The sequence below is a fragment of the Antrostomus carolinensis genome, unplaced genomic scaffold, assembly GCF_000700745.2.
Source record: "Antrostomus carolinensis isolate BGI_N321 unplaced genomic scaffold, ASM70074v2 scaffold24185, whole genome shotgun sequence".
Classification (NCBI taxonomy): Eukaryota; Metazoa; Chordata; class Aves; order Caprimulgiformes; family Caprimulgidae; genus Antrostomus; species Antrostomus carolinensis.
In genome coordinates this window covers 1,310-16,327 of record NW_010318759.1, presented here as the reverse complement: position 1 = coordinate 16,327, position 15,018 = coordinate 1,310, and the positions used below count along the sequence as shown (strand labels likewise).

Here is a 15,018-nt window from a genome sequence, read left to right as displayed (position 1 = left end):
AAGAGAGCAGCTCTTGCAAGGAGTAATATAATAATTGAAGTTTGGTTTCGGGAATAGCCGCCTTTATCCACAGCGTAATTGAAAACGCGGTTTGTGTAGAGGGATGATTTACATAACACATGGAGAGAATTACAGATGTCAGTCAGAGATCCATTGTAGGCAGCTGAAATCAGTGCACTCAGCAGGCAGCTCTCCAGCTCCTCTCTTGCCTTTAGATAGTTTTTATCTTGTTTACAGAAAACTGCGTGTGGCTCACTCTTTTATTTATTTTTAAATACTGAATCAGCTAAAGGAATAACAGAGAGCCATGTTGCTGTCTTTGTTTTACAGAATTAGTGTCCCCAGCTCTGAGAGTGGAAGTACTCTCAGGTCTCTTATTTATTTTAAACCCCAAATATTATGATGAAGAGCGAAATCCAAAAAAAAACAATGAGAAGTGCTTCAAAATAGAATCTAAATTTTGTGTTTGCTTGTGAATGCTCCACAGGAAGAGCTGTGCACCTCTGTGCACCAGTGAATGTGCAAGCACACTAGGAGCATGATTATAGCCTAGAGTTAAGTCTTTGCTCTATTTCCCAAGAATTATTTATGCTGTCTTTGAGGAAAGAAAATACATCCTACAAGGTACAGGAGGTTTGCTTTCTTTGGCCAAATTCCCTTTGAATTCTTGCTATGCCACAGTGTAGCGCAGAGGTTTATCCGCTTTGGAAGCCTGTTGGGAGATAGAAAAGTTGTTTTGAAGCCCCTCAAGCTGACAAGGGAATCCAGCTTAGGTCTTCCACTCTCTGGGAGAGTTCTGACACTGGTGTTGTTGTAAAGGAGTGCAACCCTTTGCTTCTTCCTCGGTCAGACATGTTTCAGAAGAAAACAGCAATCACCGTCGCACTCTGCAGTGAGCCTGCCTGGGTCATTGTGTGCTAAGCATCATGTGAGAATGTTCATGGGATTGAGATCCTTGGGATTTTGAGGCAGAAGATCAGGTGCTCCTTAGATCTTGGTCTAGACTTAAATTTGAGTTGGGCACAAGTTGCTGAACCCTGGTAGGACAGGGGTGAGAAGTTCCAGATGTGCCAGTGGGCACAAATCTAAGCTCTGGGGAAACTTGTTTAAAAAGAAAATCGGGTACAAAGTTGAGGGAGGCCTCCTGTGTCCAGTGACAGGTAACTCTTTAAGAATAACCTTAATTTTGAATCTTACTGAATGAGTACCTCATCCAGAGCAACGTATTTAGCAATACTTCCAGACTCAGGGATTGATGCCATTTGCAGATGTGACAGATTCTGGTCTGTCAGTAAATCACAAATATCCAACAGTCTGTGCTGTCATTTCATTTTAAGACCTTAAAATTAGTAGTCATTTAATATTTGTTGTTAGTGCCTCTGTTTTCCTCAAAGATTCAGAAATTTGATGCTATGTAACGTTCACTTCTTTCACTGGGATTATAAACCATTGAAATAAAGACAGGCCAAACCTCTCGGTGCAGGTTATTTGCTGATGTTCATTATTATAACTGTACTAAAGTAAAATTAAAATGTCATCCTTGGTACAGTAACTGGCTGGCCTGATGGCATTGAATGTCTGTCAGCATTGAGAAAGTTGTGTAAAATAACTTTATTGTATTTTTTTGCTAATTGTTTGGATTCATTTTTGCCTCGTTTCAGGCAAAGCGATTTAAATTGAATTATGCAACGTATGGAAAACAGCCCGATAACAGGTAAACACTCAATATTCAAATGTCAGTTTTGCCTGTTTAATGTTGAATTGAATCCTCTAATTGCCTTGCAAAGAGGATTCAAAATAGGTAAACTCACAAGTTCCTCGTTGCCAGGTAAGATGTACAGCTGACAAATTTGGATAGGAGAGCATTCATGAGGTGCATACAACTAAAATTTGTACCATTTTGTCCAGCAGTGCCAGATAACTAAATCCCATAATTAAAAATGTAGATGACATTAAACTGCCTTGGCACAGGCTGTAGATATTTGTAACGCTGGAGCTTGTTGACACTTTCTATGTACCTGTGGGTGCATCCCATCAGAATACTACAGAATACTGCATCAGAATGCCATGGATGTGTTTAGCACTTATAATGATCAATGTGGTGGTTTCACACCACCTGGCTTAACTGGCTGGAGTAACACAAGAGTCAGCACAGAGAGAGAGGTGCTCCCAGCTGCCCGTTTCTCCATCGAAAGGTTCGTAAGGAGACACACGGGCTGAATTAGGGTGTGTACAAGGGTGAAAACAACGCAGTCCTGTGGTTTTATTAGGGTCATGTTAGTCATATCTCAACAGGTATCTTTTTATTTTAGATTATTATTTATGATCCTTTTTAGATATTTAAAAAAAAAAAAACACAAAAAGTCTTTTTAGGTTAGAATCAAAGCACAACAGATGGGACTAAGAATGAGATTGACATCCAGTAACTAATTCTTATAGTTCCATTTACTCCGTGTTTCCAGCCTTTCTGATTCCAGCAGCTCTCCCCCTGAGTCTTTAGCAGAGGGAGGATAACTTAGACTGCCTGTCAGTTTTATCCTTTACCTTTTGTATGATACAGCAGATTTGTCAGAAGTGTCTTTTAACAGATTTAAACTTTCTAGTATCAAAGTATCTCATTTGTACATTATAATTTAAGATCAATATATTGGAAATAGCAAAGCTGTCAATGAGACATGAATGTTTTCTTGCCATGTTAGAAATCCAGAGATATCCTGTGAGAACTAGAAAATTAAATTATCTTTAAATCAAAAGCAGGATGGAATAGGTTAGTTGTGCTGCTTGAATTCACTTGGAAAAGCAGTGTCAATAAAAATTTTAATCACCTAAGCTACTTAACTGGTGACACTTTAAAGTATCCATTAAATGGTCCTTTAATACCACTTTTCTCTGTAGTTAAATGTTTAAGATAAATGTCACTCAACACACCTCTTTTTTTTTGTGTGATTGTACTTAAGAAGTTTTCTTTTGATTTCTCTAGTCCAGAATATTCACTTTTTGTGGGAGACCTGACTCCTGATGTGGATGATGGCATGTTATATGAATTTTTTGTTAAAGTTTATCCATCGTGTAGAGGTGGAAAAGTCGTTTTGGACCAGGCAGGAGTATCCAAGTAAGTCATCTTTTATGCGTTCTTTTCTTTCACTTCACATGCAACAACAGAAAAGATATAATGCAGCAAGGGAAAAAGAATAGTTCTATCAAGTTTAGATTTTAGTTATTTAAAAATACAGCGTTCTTGGATATTCAGTCTACAGCATGCTTGGGTTTTGGTAGTCACCACAATGTATTGTGGCTCCTCTGTCAGTGTGATGTCCTTTGTGTGTTGACAGTAGTTATGTACTTCTGAAAATGCTGAAAAATGTCTAACTAATCTCAAAACACTGTCTCCTTGGACTTTCAGATGGAATTGTGCTTTTACAGTCTGCAGGCTATTGAGTGTAAGCTGCTGTGAAAGCTTTACAGGTTTTTGTTTCAAATAGGGTAGGGCAAACGAAGCTATGATTCATTGTCATCAAGGACTTAGTAGCCGCCTTGGTAATCTTTACTGGAAATGTCTCACCAAGAACAGATGTGAAAAAGTCAATTTTCTTAAAATTAAAACATTAAAACATTTATTAAATTGTTATTAATTGTAATTATTAAAACATTTTCTAAAGAGCAGGAAATGAAACTGTATTTTCCTAGAAAAGGGACCAGTTGATCAGCAAAAACCAGAACATGGCTTCAATGAAACACAATATTCTGATAGAATTCCCATGAGAATATTGTGACAAGGCTTCGAATACGGCTGTAGATCTCACCTCTTTCTCACATAAGGTTTCTCAGTCTTAGACATGTTGGTTTGAAGGAACCTCTACAGGTTTCTGGTCCAACTTCCCACTCTGAGCAGGACTGCTGCCAGTGCTAGACCAGGTCAGCCGTGAATTGTGTCACCTGGAAAACCTCCCAGGATGGAGATAATACAACCTGTCTGGGCAGCCTGTTCCAGTGCTGTACTGCTTCCCTAGAAATGAAGTTCTTCATGTCACTCTCTGGCTGTGAAGTACTCATGCTGTTACTGCCACCTCACCTGAGAGCGACACTGCTGGGGTGGGCTCCAGGTGCCACCTCCTCCTCCTCAGAGGTGTAAACCCAGCAGTTCCTCTTTTTCTATACCTGCTTCAATCTCTGCCTACAAAATAGGTGTTGGGTGATACAGGTTGGGCCATTAGTTGGGTTTTGGGAACTGTTCCGAAGTGCAGACCTCAGGAAAAGGGAATTTGTGGTAGGTTGGGAAGCGGGGATGGAGCAAGGACTTCAAGGCCTGTTGCTGGGAAGAGCCCAGCTCTCTCCCCTAGCAGTGCCGGGGTGTTGCTGCCGGGGCTTTGTTGTGACTTGTGCAGTTACTCAAAGCTGAAGCAACTGCAGGTGTTAGTGTGATGTGAGAGAAGAACTTGGGGCTTGTGGACGTGCCTGGTGAAGCTCTGGTCCTTCCAGCCGGGGCTGGTAGATCAGGAAAGCCTCCTCCCAGTACCTCCTGTCCAGGCAAGAGAGGAGCTTGGAGCCTGATGCCATAGTGCTGTGCCTGCTTCTTTGCTTTCTGCTGAGGGTGCAGGCTTGGGGGCTTGTCCTAACTGCTGAGACAGGACAGAATGTCTGCCAGGGTGGTCCTGGCCACAAATAAATTATTTCTTGGTGGGCTTTCTTCTGTGCTAAAATCTGGTTTAGCCATCAGTGTGTAAAAACTAAGTGTCTGGAAAAGTTGGAAGAATCAGTCTCCCTTGCTGTGCTCAACATCTATTCCTATACACTCCATCCAACTCTTTATCTGTCTGTCTCTATTTTGGAACTGCCAGTACTCCCAATTTCACTTACACACTCCTGCTCCCATCCAAAAAGCTGCAGGACTCTTTGTAGCAGCTTCGAAACTTAAACACTTTTGTGTGCAAACACCTAAAACTGACTTAAAAGTTGACTTGTCCTGGTTTAATTTGCCACAGTCCTTTTGTGGAGGGCAAGTTAAACAGAATGTGTACACATGTGGAGTTTTGCTCTTGCTTAATTATCCAGTTTGTGTATAGATAAGCCTGAGCTTTGATTTGGTCTTCTGTATGTGAAGAGTACACATACATACATACGTATATGTATTAAAATACAGATTTGAACTTGTGTGTAGAGCTTGCTATGCAAGACAGTGCATTTTATGGGGCACCAATTACTCTGTAATAGCTTCCAGTGTGGACCTACTACAAGTATTAGGTGATGCCGCTTTCAAAACAACATGTTGAAGAGTTCCCACAGAACAGATAACATGCTGTAAGTTTACACCTTGCTTACGGCTCGTTCTTTTCCCCAGGTAGACAAGCACTTTCCCTCCCAAGCTCCTTCCTTTGCCTAGATGGATTCCTCTTCCCCTCCCACACCTAAGTCTTTGATCTTTCTGCTGCGTGAGGCAGCCCATCCCATCTTGGGATCCTGGCACTGCCCTCTTGAATGCTGTTGCATTGCTTCTGACTCACTACAGCATCAGAATCCCATGCAAAGGACCTTTGGGGTTGGAGGGGAATGAGTATTTTCTGTCTGGTTGATGTACAGTTCTGCTCGCACCGCGGTGAGGGATTGCCACAGAGCAGAGAGGTTGCTGGCACTGTGCTAACCCTCTTCACATTGTGCTCTCAGAGCAGGTTTTAGCAACTGGACGTGAAGAGCTCATTTTTGGGTTCACTATTGAGAAAGCTGAGGGGGCCGAGCTGTTGTGAGGAATGGCAGAAAGCTATTGGAATATTTTCCTGTTTAAAAAAAAAAGAGATTTCTTTTTTTTTTTAAGCATATTAAGCGTCTCTCAGTTGATCCTACAGAAAAACAATGTCTTCCTTCACAGTGGGGCAGTTTGAGATATAAGCAGTGCCTATATCTTGTCAATCCTGTGCTGACTTGCAACTGGTTCAGTTATCAGTATCCTCCCAGTACAGATTTGAGGCTTTGCTATACTGTCTGTTCATGCATTTCAACACATCTTGAGAAGAGTCTCAGCTCACTTCTGATTCCTCAGAATCCACTGGCACAAGAACTGCTTTACTTTTGTCAAGCCCTTGAACATGCTGCCAAAGCTTAGACGTACCATTTCAAGCATTTTGCAAATAAAACAAAGCAACTGGAATCATTTAACCTCTACTAAAAGCAGGACCAGCCCTAGCAAAAGTGTTTCATTTGTGGTGTTTTTCAAAACCAATTTTGACTTCACTGTAAATATATTTAAAAAGCAGCATGGCATTTTTGGTTTTGTTTTATACAAATTATTCTGAAATTTATTATTCTGAATTTATGCTGAAAGTGTTGGGGCTGTTCAGCCTGGAGAAGAGAAGTCTCCGGGGAGATCTTATAGCAGCCTTCCAATACCTGAAGGGGGCCTACAAGAAAGCTGGGGAAGGACTTTTCCTAAGGACAACTAATGACAAAACAAGGGGAAATGGGTTTAAACTGAAAGAGGGGAGGTTTAGATTAGATATTAGGAAGAAGTTTTTCACTGTGAGGGTGGTCAGACACTGGAACAGGTTGCCCAAGGAAGTTGTGGATGCCCCCTCCCTGGAAGTGTTCTCGGCCAGGCTGGATGAGGCTTTGAGCAACCTGGTCTAGTGGAAGGTGTCCCTGCAGATGGCAGGGGGGTTGGAACTAGATGATCTTTAAGGTCCCTTCCAATCCTAACCATTCTATGATTCTGTATCTCTGCAGAGGTTACGGGTTCGTGAAATTCACGGATGAACTGGAACAGAAAAGAGCGCTGACAGAGTGTCAAGGAGCTGTGGGGTTGGGTTCTAAACCTGTACGCTTGAGCGTGGCTATACCAAAAGCGTGAGTATAAGAGCAGCCAGACTTTTATATAAGAACAGTGTGATGTGAAATCATGTGTATTTTAACATATTTTAACATTTGCATTTCCTGGATGTTTCCATCATAAAATGAAGGAATACCCACAAATAGTGAATTAGGTAGAGTATCAGAATGCACAGGAATTCAAAAAATTATAAGATTAGATCAAGACTAAGCATTTTAAATTGTTTTTAATTGTTTACATTATTAAATACACACATGTGCACACACTGTATTTAAATATGATTATTTGTAAAGTATATGTTCATTTGCATTAAATTGAAATAGTCTAGATCTGCTTATTGATTTCTGGAGAGCAAAGCTCAGTTACCTTGCTGATTCTATTATAATGTCTACTAAATCCAAGTCTTTTGGGGCAGGGATTAACTTTTTTTTCTGTGTTTGTTCAGAACCTGATACAATGAGATCCTGGTCTGACTTGGGGCTCGTAGCACTAGGGTAATATGAATAATAGTCATTGCTCCCTATTTGAATAATATTTAGATTTTCAGTGACCTCAAGTCTTGGGGGGATAAAGAAGAGAAAAGCAGAAAAAGGGGGCGTATCGTGGTGAGAAGATTGATGTTTCTCTCTTCCTACTTCTCACTAATTCCATCATTAGACACAGCTTTCTGTGTGACATTTTCATTTTCAAACAATATTTGTCATTTCATTATTTCAAATCTTAATCAAGCGGGATTCCCAGTTCCTTGGGAAGGGGAATTTTAGTTACCTCACAGGCTGTTTAAGTTTATGTTTTTAATTACTTGTAGCCCTTTTTACTCCATGAGCTCTTCCAAATAAGCACACTGAAGACCACCCAGTTCAGTGGGAACAGGGACAATGAGTCGTTGGCTTAGGCTTCTGTATGACACTGGCAGAAAAGAGAGGTTTTTGTCCATTCTTGATAAAGAAAAGACAGTTCTTTTGCAAGGCTCTAAGTCTTTAACTCTTCATGTAAAGCAAGACTCACTACCTTGTCTCAGGAAGCTGTAGAGTACTTAACTTCATCCTATTTATCAAAAGGAAACAGGGACCCAAGAATCTGTGTCATGGTTCAGGATTATTCTAAATTGAGGCTCATAATCCTGAACTCTTCCCTTCCCAAAGCCAGGAAGTGATACTAAATTAACTCATAAAGAATTAAAGCAATTTTTATTAATGAAGATGAATATGAGTACAGGAAAGGGCATTAAATTTAAACCACCTCTTTCTTTCTGCAAATGTGTGTAAATGGTAAATACTGCTGCAGTAAATAGTGAATATATTTTAAAGACTGAAATTTGCACGTTGGACTAAGCCTTGTCTATGTCTGTTGTGTTCTAAGCTATTTCACTGCTTTTTTCCCTAATTGTTCTGTATTATTTGCAACTTATTCCTGCTTTTTTTTTTTTTAAGTAATCGTGTGAAATCGATGGAGTACAATCAGATGTACAACTATAATTATAACCAATATTACCAACAATATCACAACTACTACGCCCAGTGGGGCTACGACCAGAACACGGGCAGTTACAGCTACAGCTATCCCCAGTATGGATACACGCAGAGCACAATGCAGGTAGGACAGCACAACTTACTCACTCTTCAGTCTCCTGTCAGCACGAAAACATGAGGTAGCTTACAAAATGGTGATGAGCACATTTTATATTCAAATCTGGGGGCCTTAATGTAGCTACTTGATGAGGAAGCAAAACTGTTTAGCAGACTGTGGTGTGTACTGTTGCCTGTGTGGAGGGTGTTGCTGGGACAGGAGGGGTAAAAAGGTCTGGAGGGCACAAAGGGTCTCTTAATACAGTTGTCATGGTAGAAGGGTTCTCTTGATATGGGCAGTTGGACAGACAGAGCTAAGGCTGCCTTCTGGGATCCCAGAATCACCTCGATTGGAAAAGACCTTTAAGCTCATCGAGTCCAACCATGAACCCAACACTGACAAGTCCCCGACTAACCCATGTCCCTCAGCACTGTGTCTACACGACTCTTCAATCCCTCCAGGGATGGGGACTCCACCACTGCCCTGGGCAACCCCTTCCAATGCCTCAGAACCCTTTCAGCAAAGAAATTCTTCCTCACATCCCATCTCAACTGCCCTGGGCACAACTTGAGGCCATTTCCTCTTGTCCTGTCCCTTGTTCCTTGGGAGAAGAGACCAACAAAACCTTGTTTTAGAGGATAAAACAGATCAGGACAGCCACCCGCTGCACCACAGGAATTTCAAGAACTGCTTCCTCTGTTAGAAATTTAGTGTGGGATCTCCCCTGTGGAATCTATTGGGAGTGGAACACAGGGCTTATGTGTGTAGAATTCTCTTGTAATAAGTCAGATATAAAAGTCAGTGTATGACAGGAGTAATCAACAGGTGGTGTATGTAAAAGACAAGATAAATATCTGCTGTCCTAAGGTGTTTTTTTTTTTCTTGCAGACATATGAAGAAGTTGGTGAGGATGCATTGGAAGGTATGTTTCTTAAGTTCTATGTTGAAGTTGTCTGTCTGTTCTGCACTGGTTAGAGATAGCCTTTCTCCAAGTGGCCCTTAATTTCCATACAGAATATACTTTTCTCTTTGAGTAAATCTGAGGTCTGATAAAATTTGTGGGTCACTATCACCTAGCACAATTGCATCCTTATTTTACAGTTGCTGTTCCTAGTCTGAACCTTGTCAGAACTGAAACTAATTGACTTCACTAGCATTGAGATTTTAATCTTCTGTTGTACTCAAACTTTTATCCTTTTTTTTTGTTTGTATTTTTTTTTCTGGTATGCTGCAAAAACAATCTAGATATTCTGTTCTTCTATAAAATCTTGGGATTTACAGCCCAGGAGACCTCACTGAGTTTTTAGTTTAAAAAGAGATAATATTAGTGAGCACACTGATAAAATACTGACTTTAGCAGTCTTTGCTTGAAATGGGTCACTAAACTACGCTGGGGTTTTAGATGTTATGTACATGCAGTTTTCATTTATTGAGGCAAGAAAAAATAATTTTATATTAGCAGTTCCAAATTTCTGTCTTGAGTGGAATTTGCACAATGTAGTGTATCTTCTCTTTAAAAAACAATAAAAATTAAAATCACATGGTAACAGTAGGAAGCAGCTGGATCCTTTACAGGATCTATAGGTATCAGTAATGATGTCAATGAGAAAGCCCTTAATGGATTTTAAAAGCATTACAGGAGAGCTTTCCTCTCTCTGCCGTGCTGAAACTAGCACACCAGTGCTATAGTTAGAATATCTCTGGGGTGTCTTTTTCTCATTGATTAAATTAATATGTTGAAATTTGGAAGAAACTGAAATAATGTATTGCCTTTTTCTGAATTCTGCTCTCCTGTAATGTAGCTAAAACCGACCATGTCTACGAGCATTTTATTTCTGATGTGTTTTGTAGTTTCTCCAGAGAGCTTTGCTCTCTTGAGAGTCGCTTACAAACCTTTGTGGTTATGCTACTCCGATAACCTGAGCTTTAGATTGTGGGTGTTGTTAGGTGAGCTTCACATCCTACAAGTGGTTTGGGGAATACGATGAGTCAATTATTGCAAACTGTTAAGTGTGCATGGGCAGCAGCAGGATTGTACCCACTGGGTTGCTATCCAGCTCCAAAATGCTTTACAAACAACTGTAAAATAGGGGACATATTCGTATGTAATTCACTGGGTGTCACTGGCACTTCTTTGGTTACTAATTGTGAAATGCTTTGAGATGTTTGAGGCTTTGGCAGACGAGCTCTGGTGACTCTTGTTGCAGCAGCGTTAAGATGCTACCGTCCCCAGCCATCCACTCTGACCCTGTAGTGGAGGGAGCAGAACGGAACGGGTGCCTGCGCCTCCGCTCCTCCACTTTGCAGTCCGGTGCCTTAGTGCCAACCCAACCTTCTTTGGCAGTTTAAGTGGCTACACTGGGCTGCGAGGTGCAGGTATGCGTTCTCTCTGTTGACTCTGCTATGGGGGCAATCACCACTGGAAAGATTGGATATTAAGAGATTTAGATTGGATATGAGGAAAAACTTCTTCACCCAAAGGGCAGTCAAGTATTGAAACAGGCTGCCCAGAGAGGTGGTGGAGTCACCTTCCCTGGTGGGATTTAAAAGATGGGTAGACAAGGTGCTGAGGCACATGGTTTAGAGGTGGAATTGGCAGTGTTGGGTTTATGGTTAGACTCGATGATCTTAAAGGTCTTTTCCAACCACTATGATTCTGTGAAAGAGGGGTGTATTTGGCTGTAGTTATTTATTATCCCGTTGCAGAAAGATTTCCTAGGGCTAATTGAGTCAGAGTCATGATTGGGCAAGCACTGGGAATGTTTTGTGACTCCCCTCACATTCGTTGTAATAAAACTAAGATGTTTACGGGCTGTAGGTTTTTTCCTAACCCATTTGACGCGTGACTTATTTGTCTTTCCTCCTTTAGATCCAACGCCTCAGTTAGACGTCCATGAAGCAAATAAACAGTTTATGGAACAGAGTGAAGAGCTCTACGATGCCTTGATGGACTGTCATTGGCAACCTTTGGACACTGTCTCGTCAGAGATTCCAGCCGTGTTATAGCCTCGTTGCTGAGGCACTGTGTCTGTGTGACCAGCCTGCCAGTGCGCTCCGGACTGTTACGCTGCACCTGGATCCTGCAGTACTGAGGGGTGGCCCCTTTTTCTCCACCCAGGTCTGTTACTCGAAGTACAGGAGGACTGTGACCTTTCCTGTACAGAATGAGTATCGTAGGAGCATCATGGTAACTTTGATTCGTGTTGAAAGTTAGAACTGCAACAGTTTTATTCCTTTTGTCTTGAAATGAACTCTTAATACTTCTTGGGAATTGTAATTTATAAACTTTCAACGAGATGGCACAGGGGAAAGACTCTACTCCAACATACAATAAAAAAGTTGGTCTTTTAAGTAAAATTACCCTTTGCATTTTGGTTCCTGCCCATCTTTTTGTTTTGCTGCCCATTTAACTGTCTTCAATCATTTGATCCAACTCTCATAAATGTGTTCTTTTAAAAAAATCATTGTTGGATGCCACTAAAATGTCTCAAAAGCTTTCTAGTGACTGGGTAAGGTTGCTGTAACTTGAGTATGGGAAAGAACCATGTAGATGGAAGCTTATGTTCTGCTTAACCTAAGCTGTGATCTTGAGCTAGCAAGTTTATAGCTCGGTGTTCTTAAGCAATCTACCTAAAGAGTATTTTGGGGAGTAAAGACAGAGAGGAGTGTTAAAAAACTACAACAGACCGATCAATGTCTTCTACCTGGTGGTTGCTCACACCTTTGGCTTGCCTCTCCACCTGTGTCTGAGGAAATAATTCCCCATCAGTCAAGCATTTGAAAACACTTTTACCAGCAACCTTGTCTAAATGTTATTTTGTGTATCATGCCTTTTTTTTTTTTACATTATGAACACACCTCGATGGTCTCATTAAGATGTTTTCGTAGCGTCTTCCACTGTCCTGTCAGAGTGAATATGGTGAAACTGAAGATGTTGCAGCGGAAACGGGTCAGAGCAATCTTTTCAATAATATTGTGCAACAAATTGTTGGTAACCTGGAAAGCGAGTTTTCTACTGGATATTGTATAAGCTGGATGGACAAGCAATATATTTAAGCTAATATTATGTTGCGTTAGTGGTGACAGTGAAAATAATAGCACTTATGTACATGTTTTAAGCCCTTTTCAGGCTTTTGTGCCTTAAACTCTTTGAGAAATAGGAACAGAGAAACTACCTGTAATAAATGTCTCTCCAAGAAATAGTTTGGTAACTGAAATGGCTACTGCAAAGCATTTAGTTGCCTCCCTGCCCGTGTTGATGCAGAGATTTGCCACAAAATTTAAATACTTTCATAAAGCCTACTTCTACTACGCCTTTGTTTGTGTCCATAATTATGATATCTTTGTTAGTCTGTGGTGTTTTTCTCAACTGCAATGGTAAATGCTCTGTGAATACAAGGGGAATGGTGACTGGATTTAGCGTATTTCTGAACAAGTGGAACTAGAGGACTCCTGAAGCCTTGTGTTCTCATCTGCTGTGAATTTTTGCCTCCTGCTGTGCATCTGACTGTGCTGATGGGCTGTTAACAGTGTCCTAACCTACAGTTACTCTGAATTTAAGGAAATTAATGTTCCCCGCGTGTGCTGGTAGTGTTTCAGAGGCCGTGGAGAGGTGGAAGAGAGCAGAGTGCTTTTTTGCTTCTGATGTAGCTGGTCAGCAGTACTGAACACTCAGATGATGCTCCTCTTCTTGACAAGTGCCTGCTCAACAGAGTGACATTTCAGAGGTGATGTAAAGAAGGTTTTCTTTATGTTCTGCTGTTAAAGGCTTTCTAGATTGTTCTGTTACTGTGCTGCAACAGTGCTACCCTGTATGTTCTTTATTCTCCTCTTTTTGGACCTGCCTTGGTGGAAAGAAAGTCTGTAATGATGAGTCTGAGCCATTATCAGTGTCATCCCCTAGTTTCTAGGAGAGCTGTGTCCATACAGACCCTTGGGCCCTTACGCAGAGAACAGTTTGGGAGCAGAGAAGCCAGCAAAGATTACCCACTGAAGCCTGTTTACTGGTGCTGCAGAGCTTAAAATAGCTCATGCATCTCCCTGTAGGAGAGAGTTTGACGTGAGGCTTTGGGCCACGTTCCCTTGATGTGTGAGCCAGCCTTTTGGGGTTGTTTGTGAGAATCTCAGCCAATGTTCTGCTGAGCTGTTAATCTCTCTGCGCTTTTTTTTCTGTGTGTCACTTATTCATCTTAATGTTCATTTTCAGCTCCCGGCCACTATTGCAGCATCTGAAGCATAGAGGAGACTTTTATGAGGAGCAACAAAACAGCTGGTCACCTGGATTTTATAGGGTTTGTGTTTTGGAATCCAAGTTAAACAGAGTGTGGGATTTTGTTTCTCATGAATGGCTACAGGAAAAGCCCTGATTAATTACCATTTAGTGTAACACAAGATGAAAGACAAGGACTCCGTGTAGTAAGGTAAATTCTGCTTTTATCTTTATGTGCTAAAGGCAAGAAATCCAAGGCAGATGATATCAAAGCTCACTGGGATTCTGTAATTCTTAAAAATGACATCAAAATCTGCAACTGAGATTGTGAAGTATTCTGCCTTTCAGTATGCAATGTTTCCTAGCAATTACAAAAATGACTCGAACGTTTTTATTATGTTACTTGATGAAGATGTGATGATCCCATTTAGATTACACTAAATTGCAGGGACTCTCAGATTACCATCTGAGTTACAGAGACTGAAAAATAAATGTTTAGCCAACTCCAGAGCTGGAAAGACGTGGGCGTTACTCCTGTTGGGCATGAAGTGGTGATTTCCAAAGTGTAAACTGCAAGGTTGTGGGGTGGCCTGTTGCCATTAATGTGTGTTTAATTAAAAGCTTGATGGTAAGCATTGGGGGTGGCCTGTGAGAAATTCTGACTGGTTTATAGTGGGATGTGGAATTTGGAACCATTTCTTTAGCAAATGTGGGGCAGCCCCATGTATGGGTTGAAGGGTCTGACAGGAGCTGGTGATGATGTGTTCCATGTGTGTCTGACTTGAGAAAATTCCTGTTGCTTGAACCACTTTCAGGAGACAGTTTCCTGCACACCAAGAAGTACCGAACACCCTTAGGTATTTCTCTGAATCCCTTTTGAGGAACAGAGATGTTTGATCTTTGTGTACTCGGTTTCTCATTACTGCTTTGCTAATCCCCAGCTTCTGCTAAACAAGATCTGAGAGGATTTTTTCCCTTCCAGCCTTGCTGTCTCCCAGTGTATCTTCTAAAGCACACTGGATACACCAGTTGTTGAATTTAACTTGAGATTTGCTTAGACATGAAATTAATTCAATGGCAGGATAGGGTATGAATTTTAAATTTGTAGAATTTTGAATAGCTTAGAAACTCTGACAAAGCTTGCTTTACCTTTTTGCCCGGTTAGAGCATTTCTTCAGAAAAAAATCTCTTTTTTTTTTTCAGTTTATTGTGCTTTTCTTCCTCAGCAGGTATTCCCGGTCCAAATGATTTTACCAAGTGCCTTTTATAAGGAAGGTTCTGGAGGCACTGCTTGGTACACACTCCTTTTTTCTCCGATGATATCATGCTGCTTCTGTTGTAAAATTTCCAGGGTCAGAGCAATGGTAGATAAGGCAGTTAAGGTGATACAGATTGAGCTGTTTGTGGACAAGGTTCATCTTGT

The 15,018-nt window shown here is 41.0% G+C and overlaps 1 protein-coding gene across 1 annotated transcript in view; it reads left to right on the top strand.

Annotated features, from left to right (window-relative positions):
- Positions 1-11,392, top strand: part of TRNAU1AP (tRNA selenocysteine 1 associated protein 1) — a 13,388-nt gene extending 1,996 nt beyond the window's left edge. The window contains exons 3-8 of the mRNA XM_010169038.1: positions 1,662-1,714; positions 2,981-3,112; positions 6,715-6,834; positions 8,251-8,413; positions 9,275-9,308; positions 11,256-11,392. Of these exons, the coding sequence (XP_010167340.1) occupies positions 1,662-1,714; positions 2,981-3,112; positions 6,715-6,834; positions 8,251-8,413; positions 9,275-9,308; positions 11,256-11,392 (639 nt within the window). The remainder of the gene's footprint in view (positions 1-1,661; positions 1,715-2,980; positions 3,113-6,714; positions 6,835-8,250; positions 8,414-9,274; positions 9,309-11,255) is intronic.
- Positions 11,393-15,018: the final 3,626 nt, after the last annotated feature.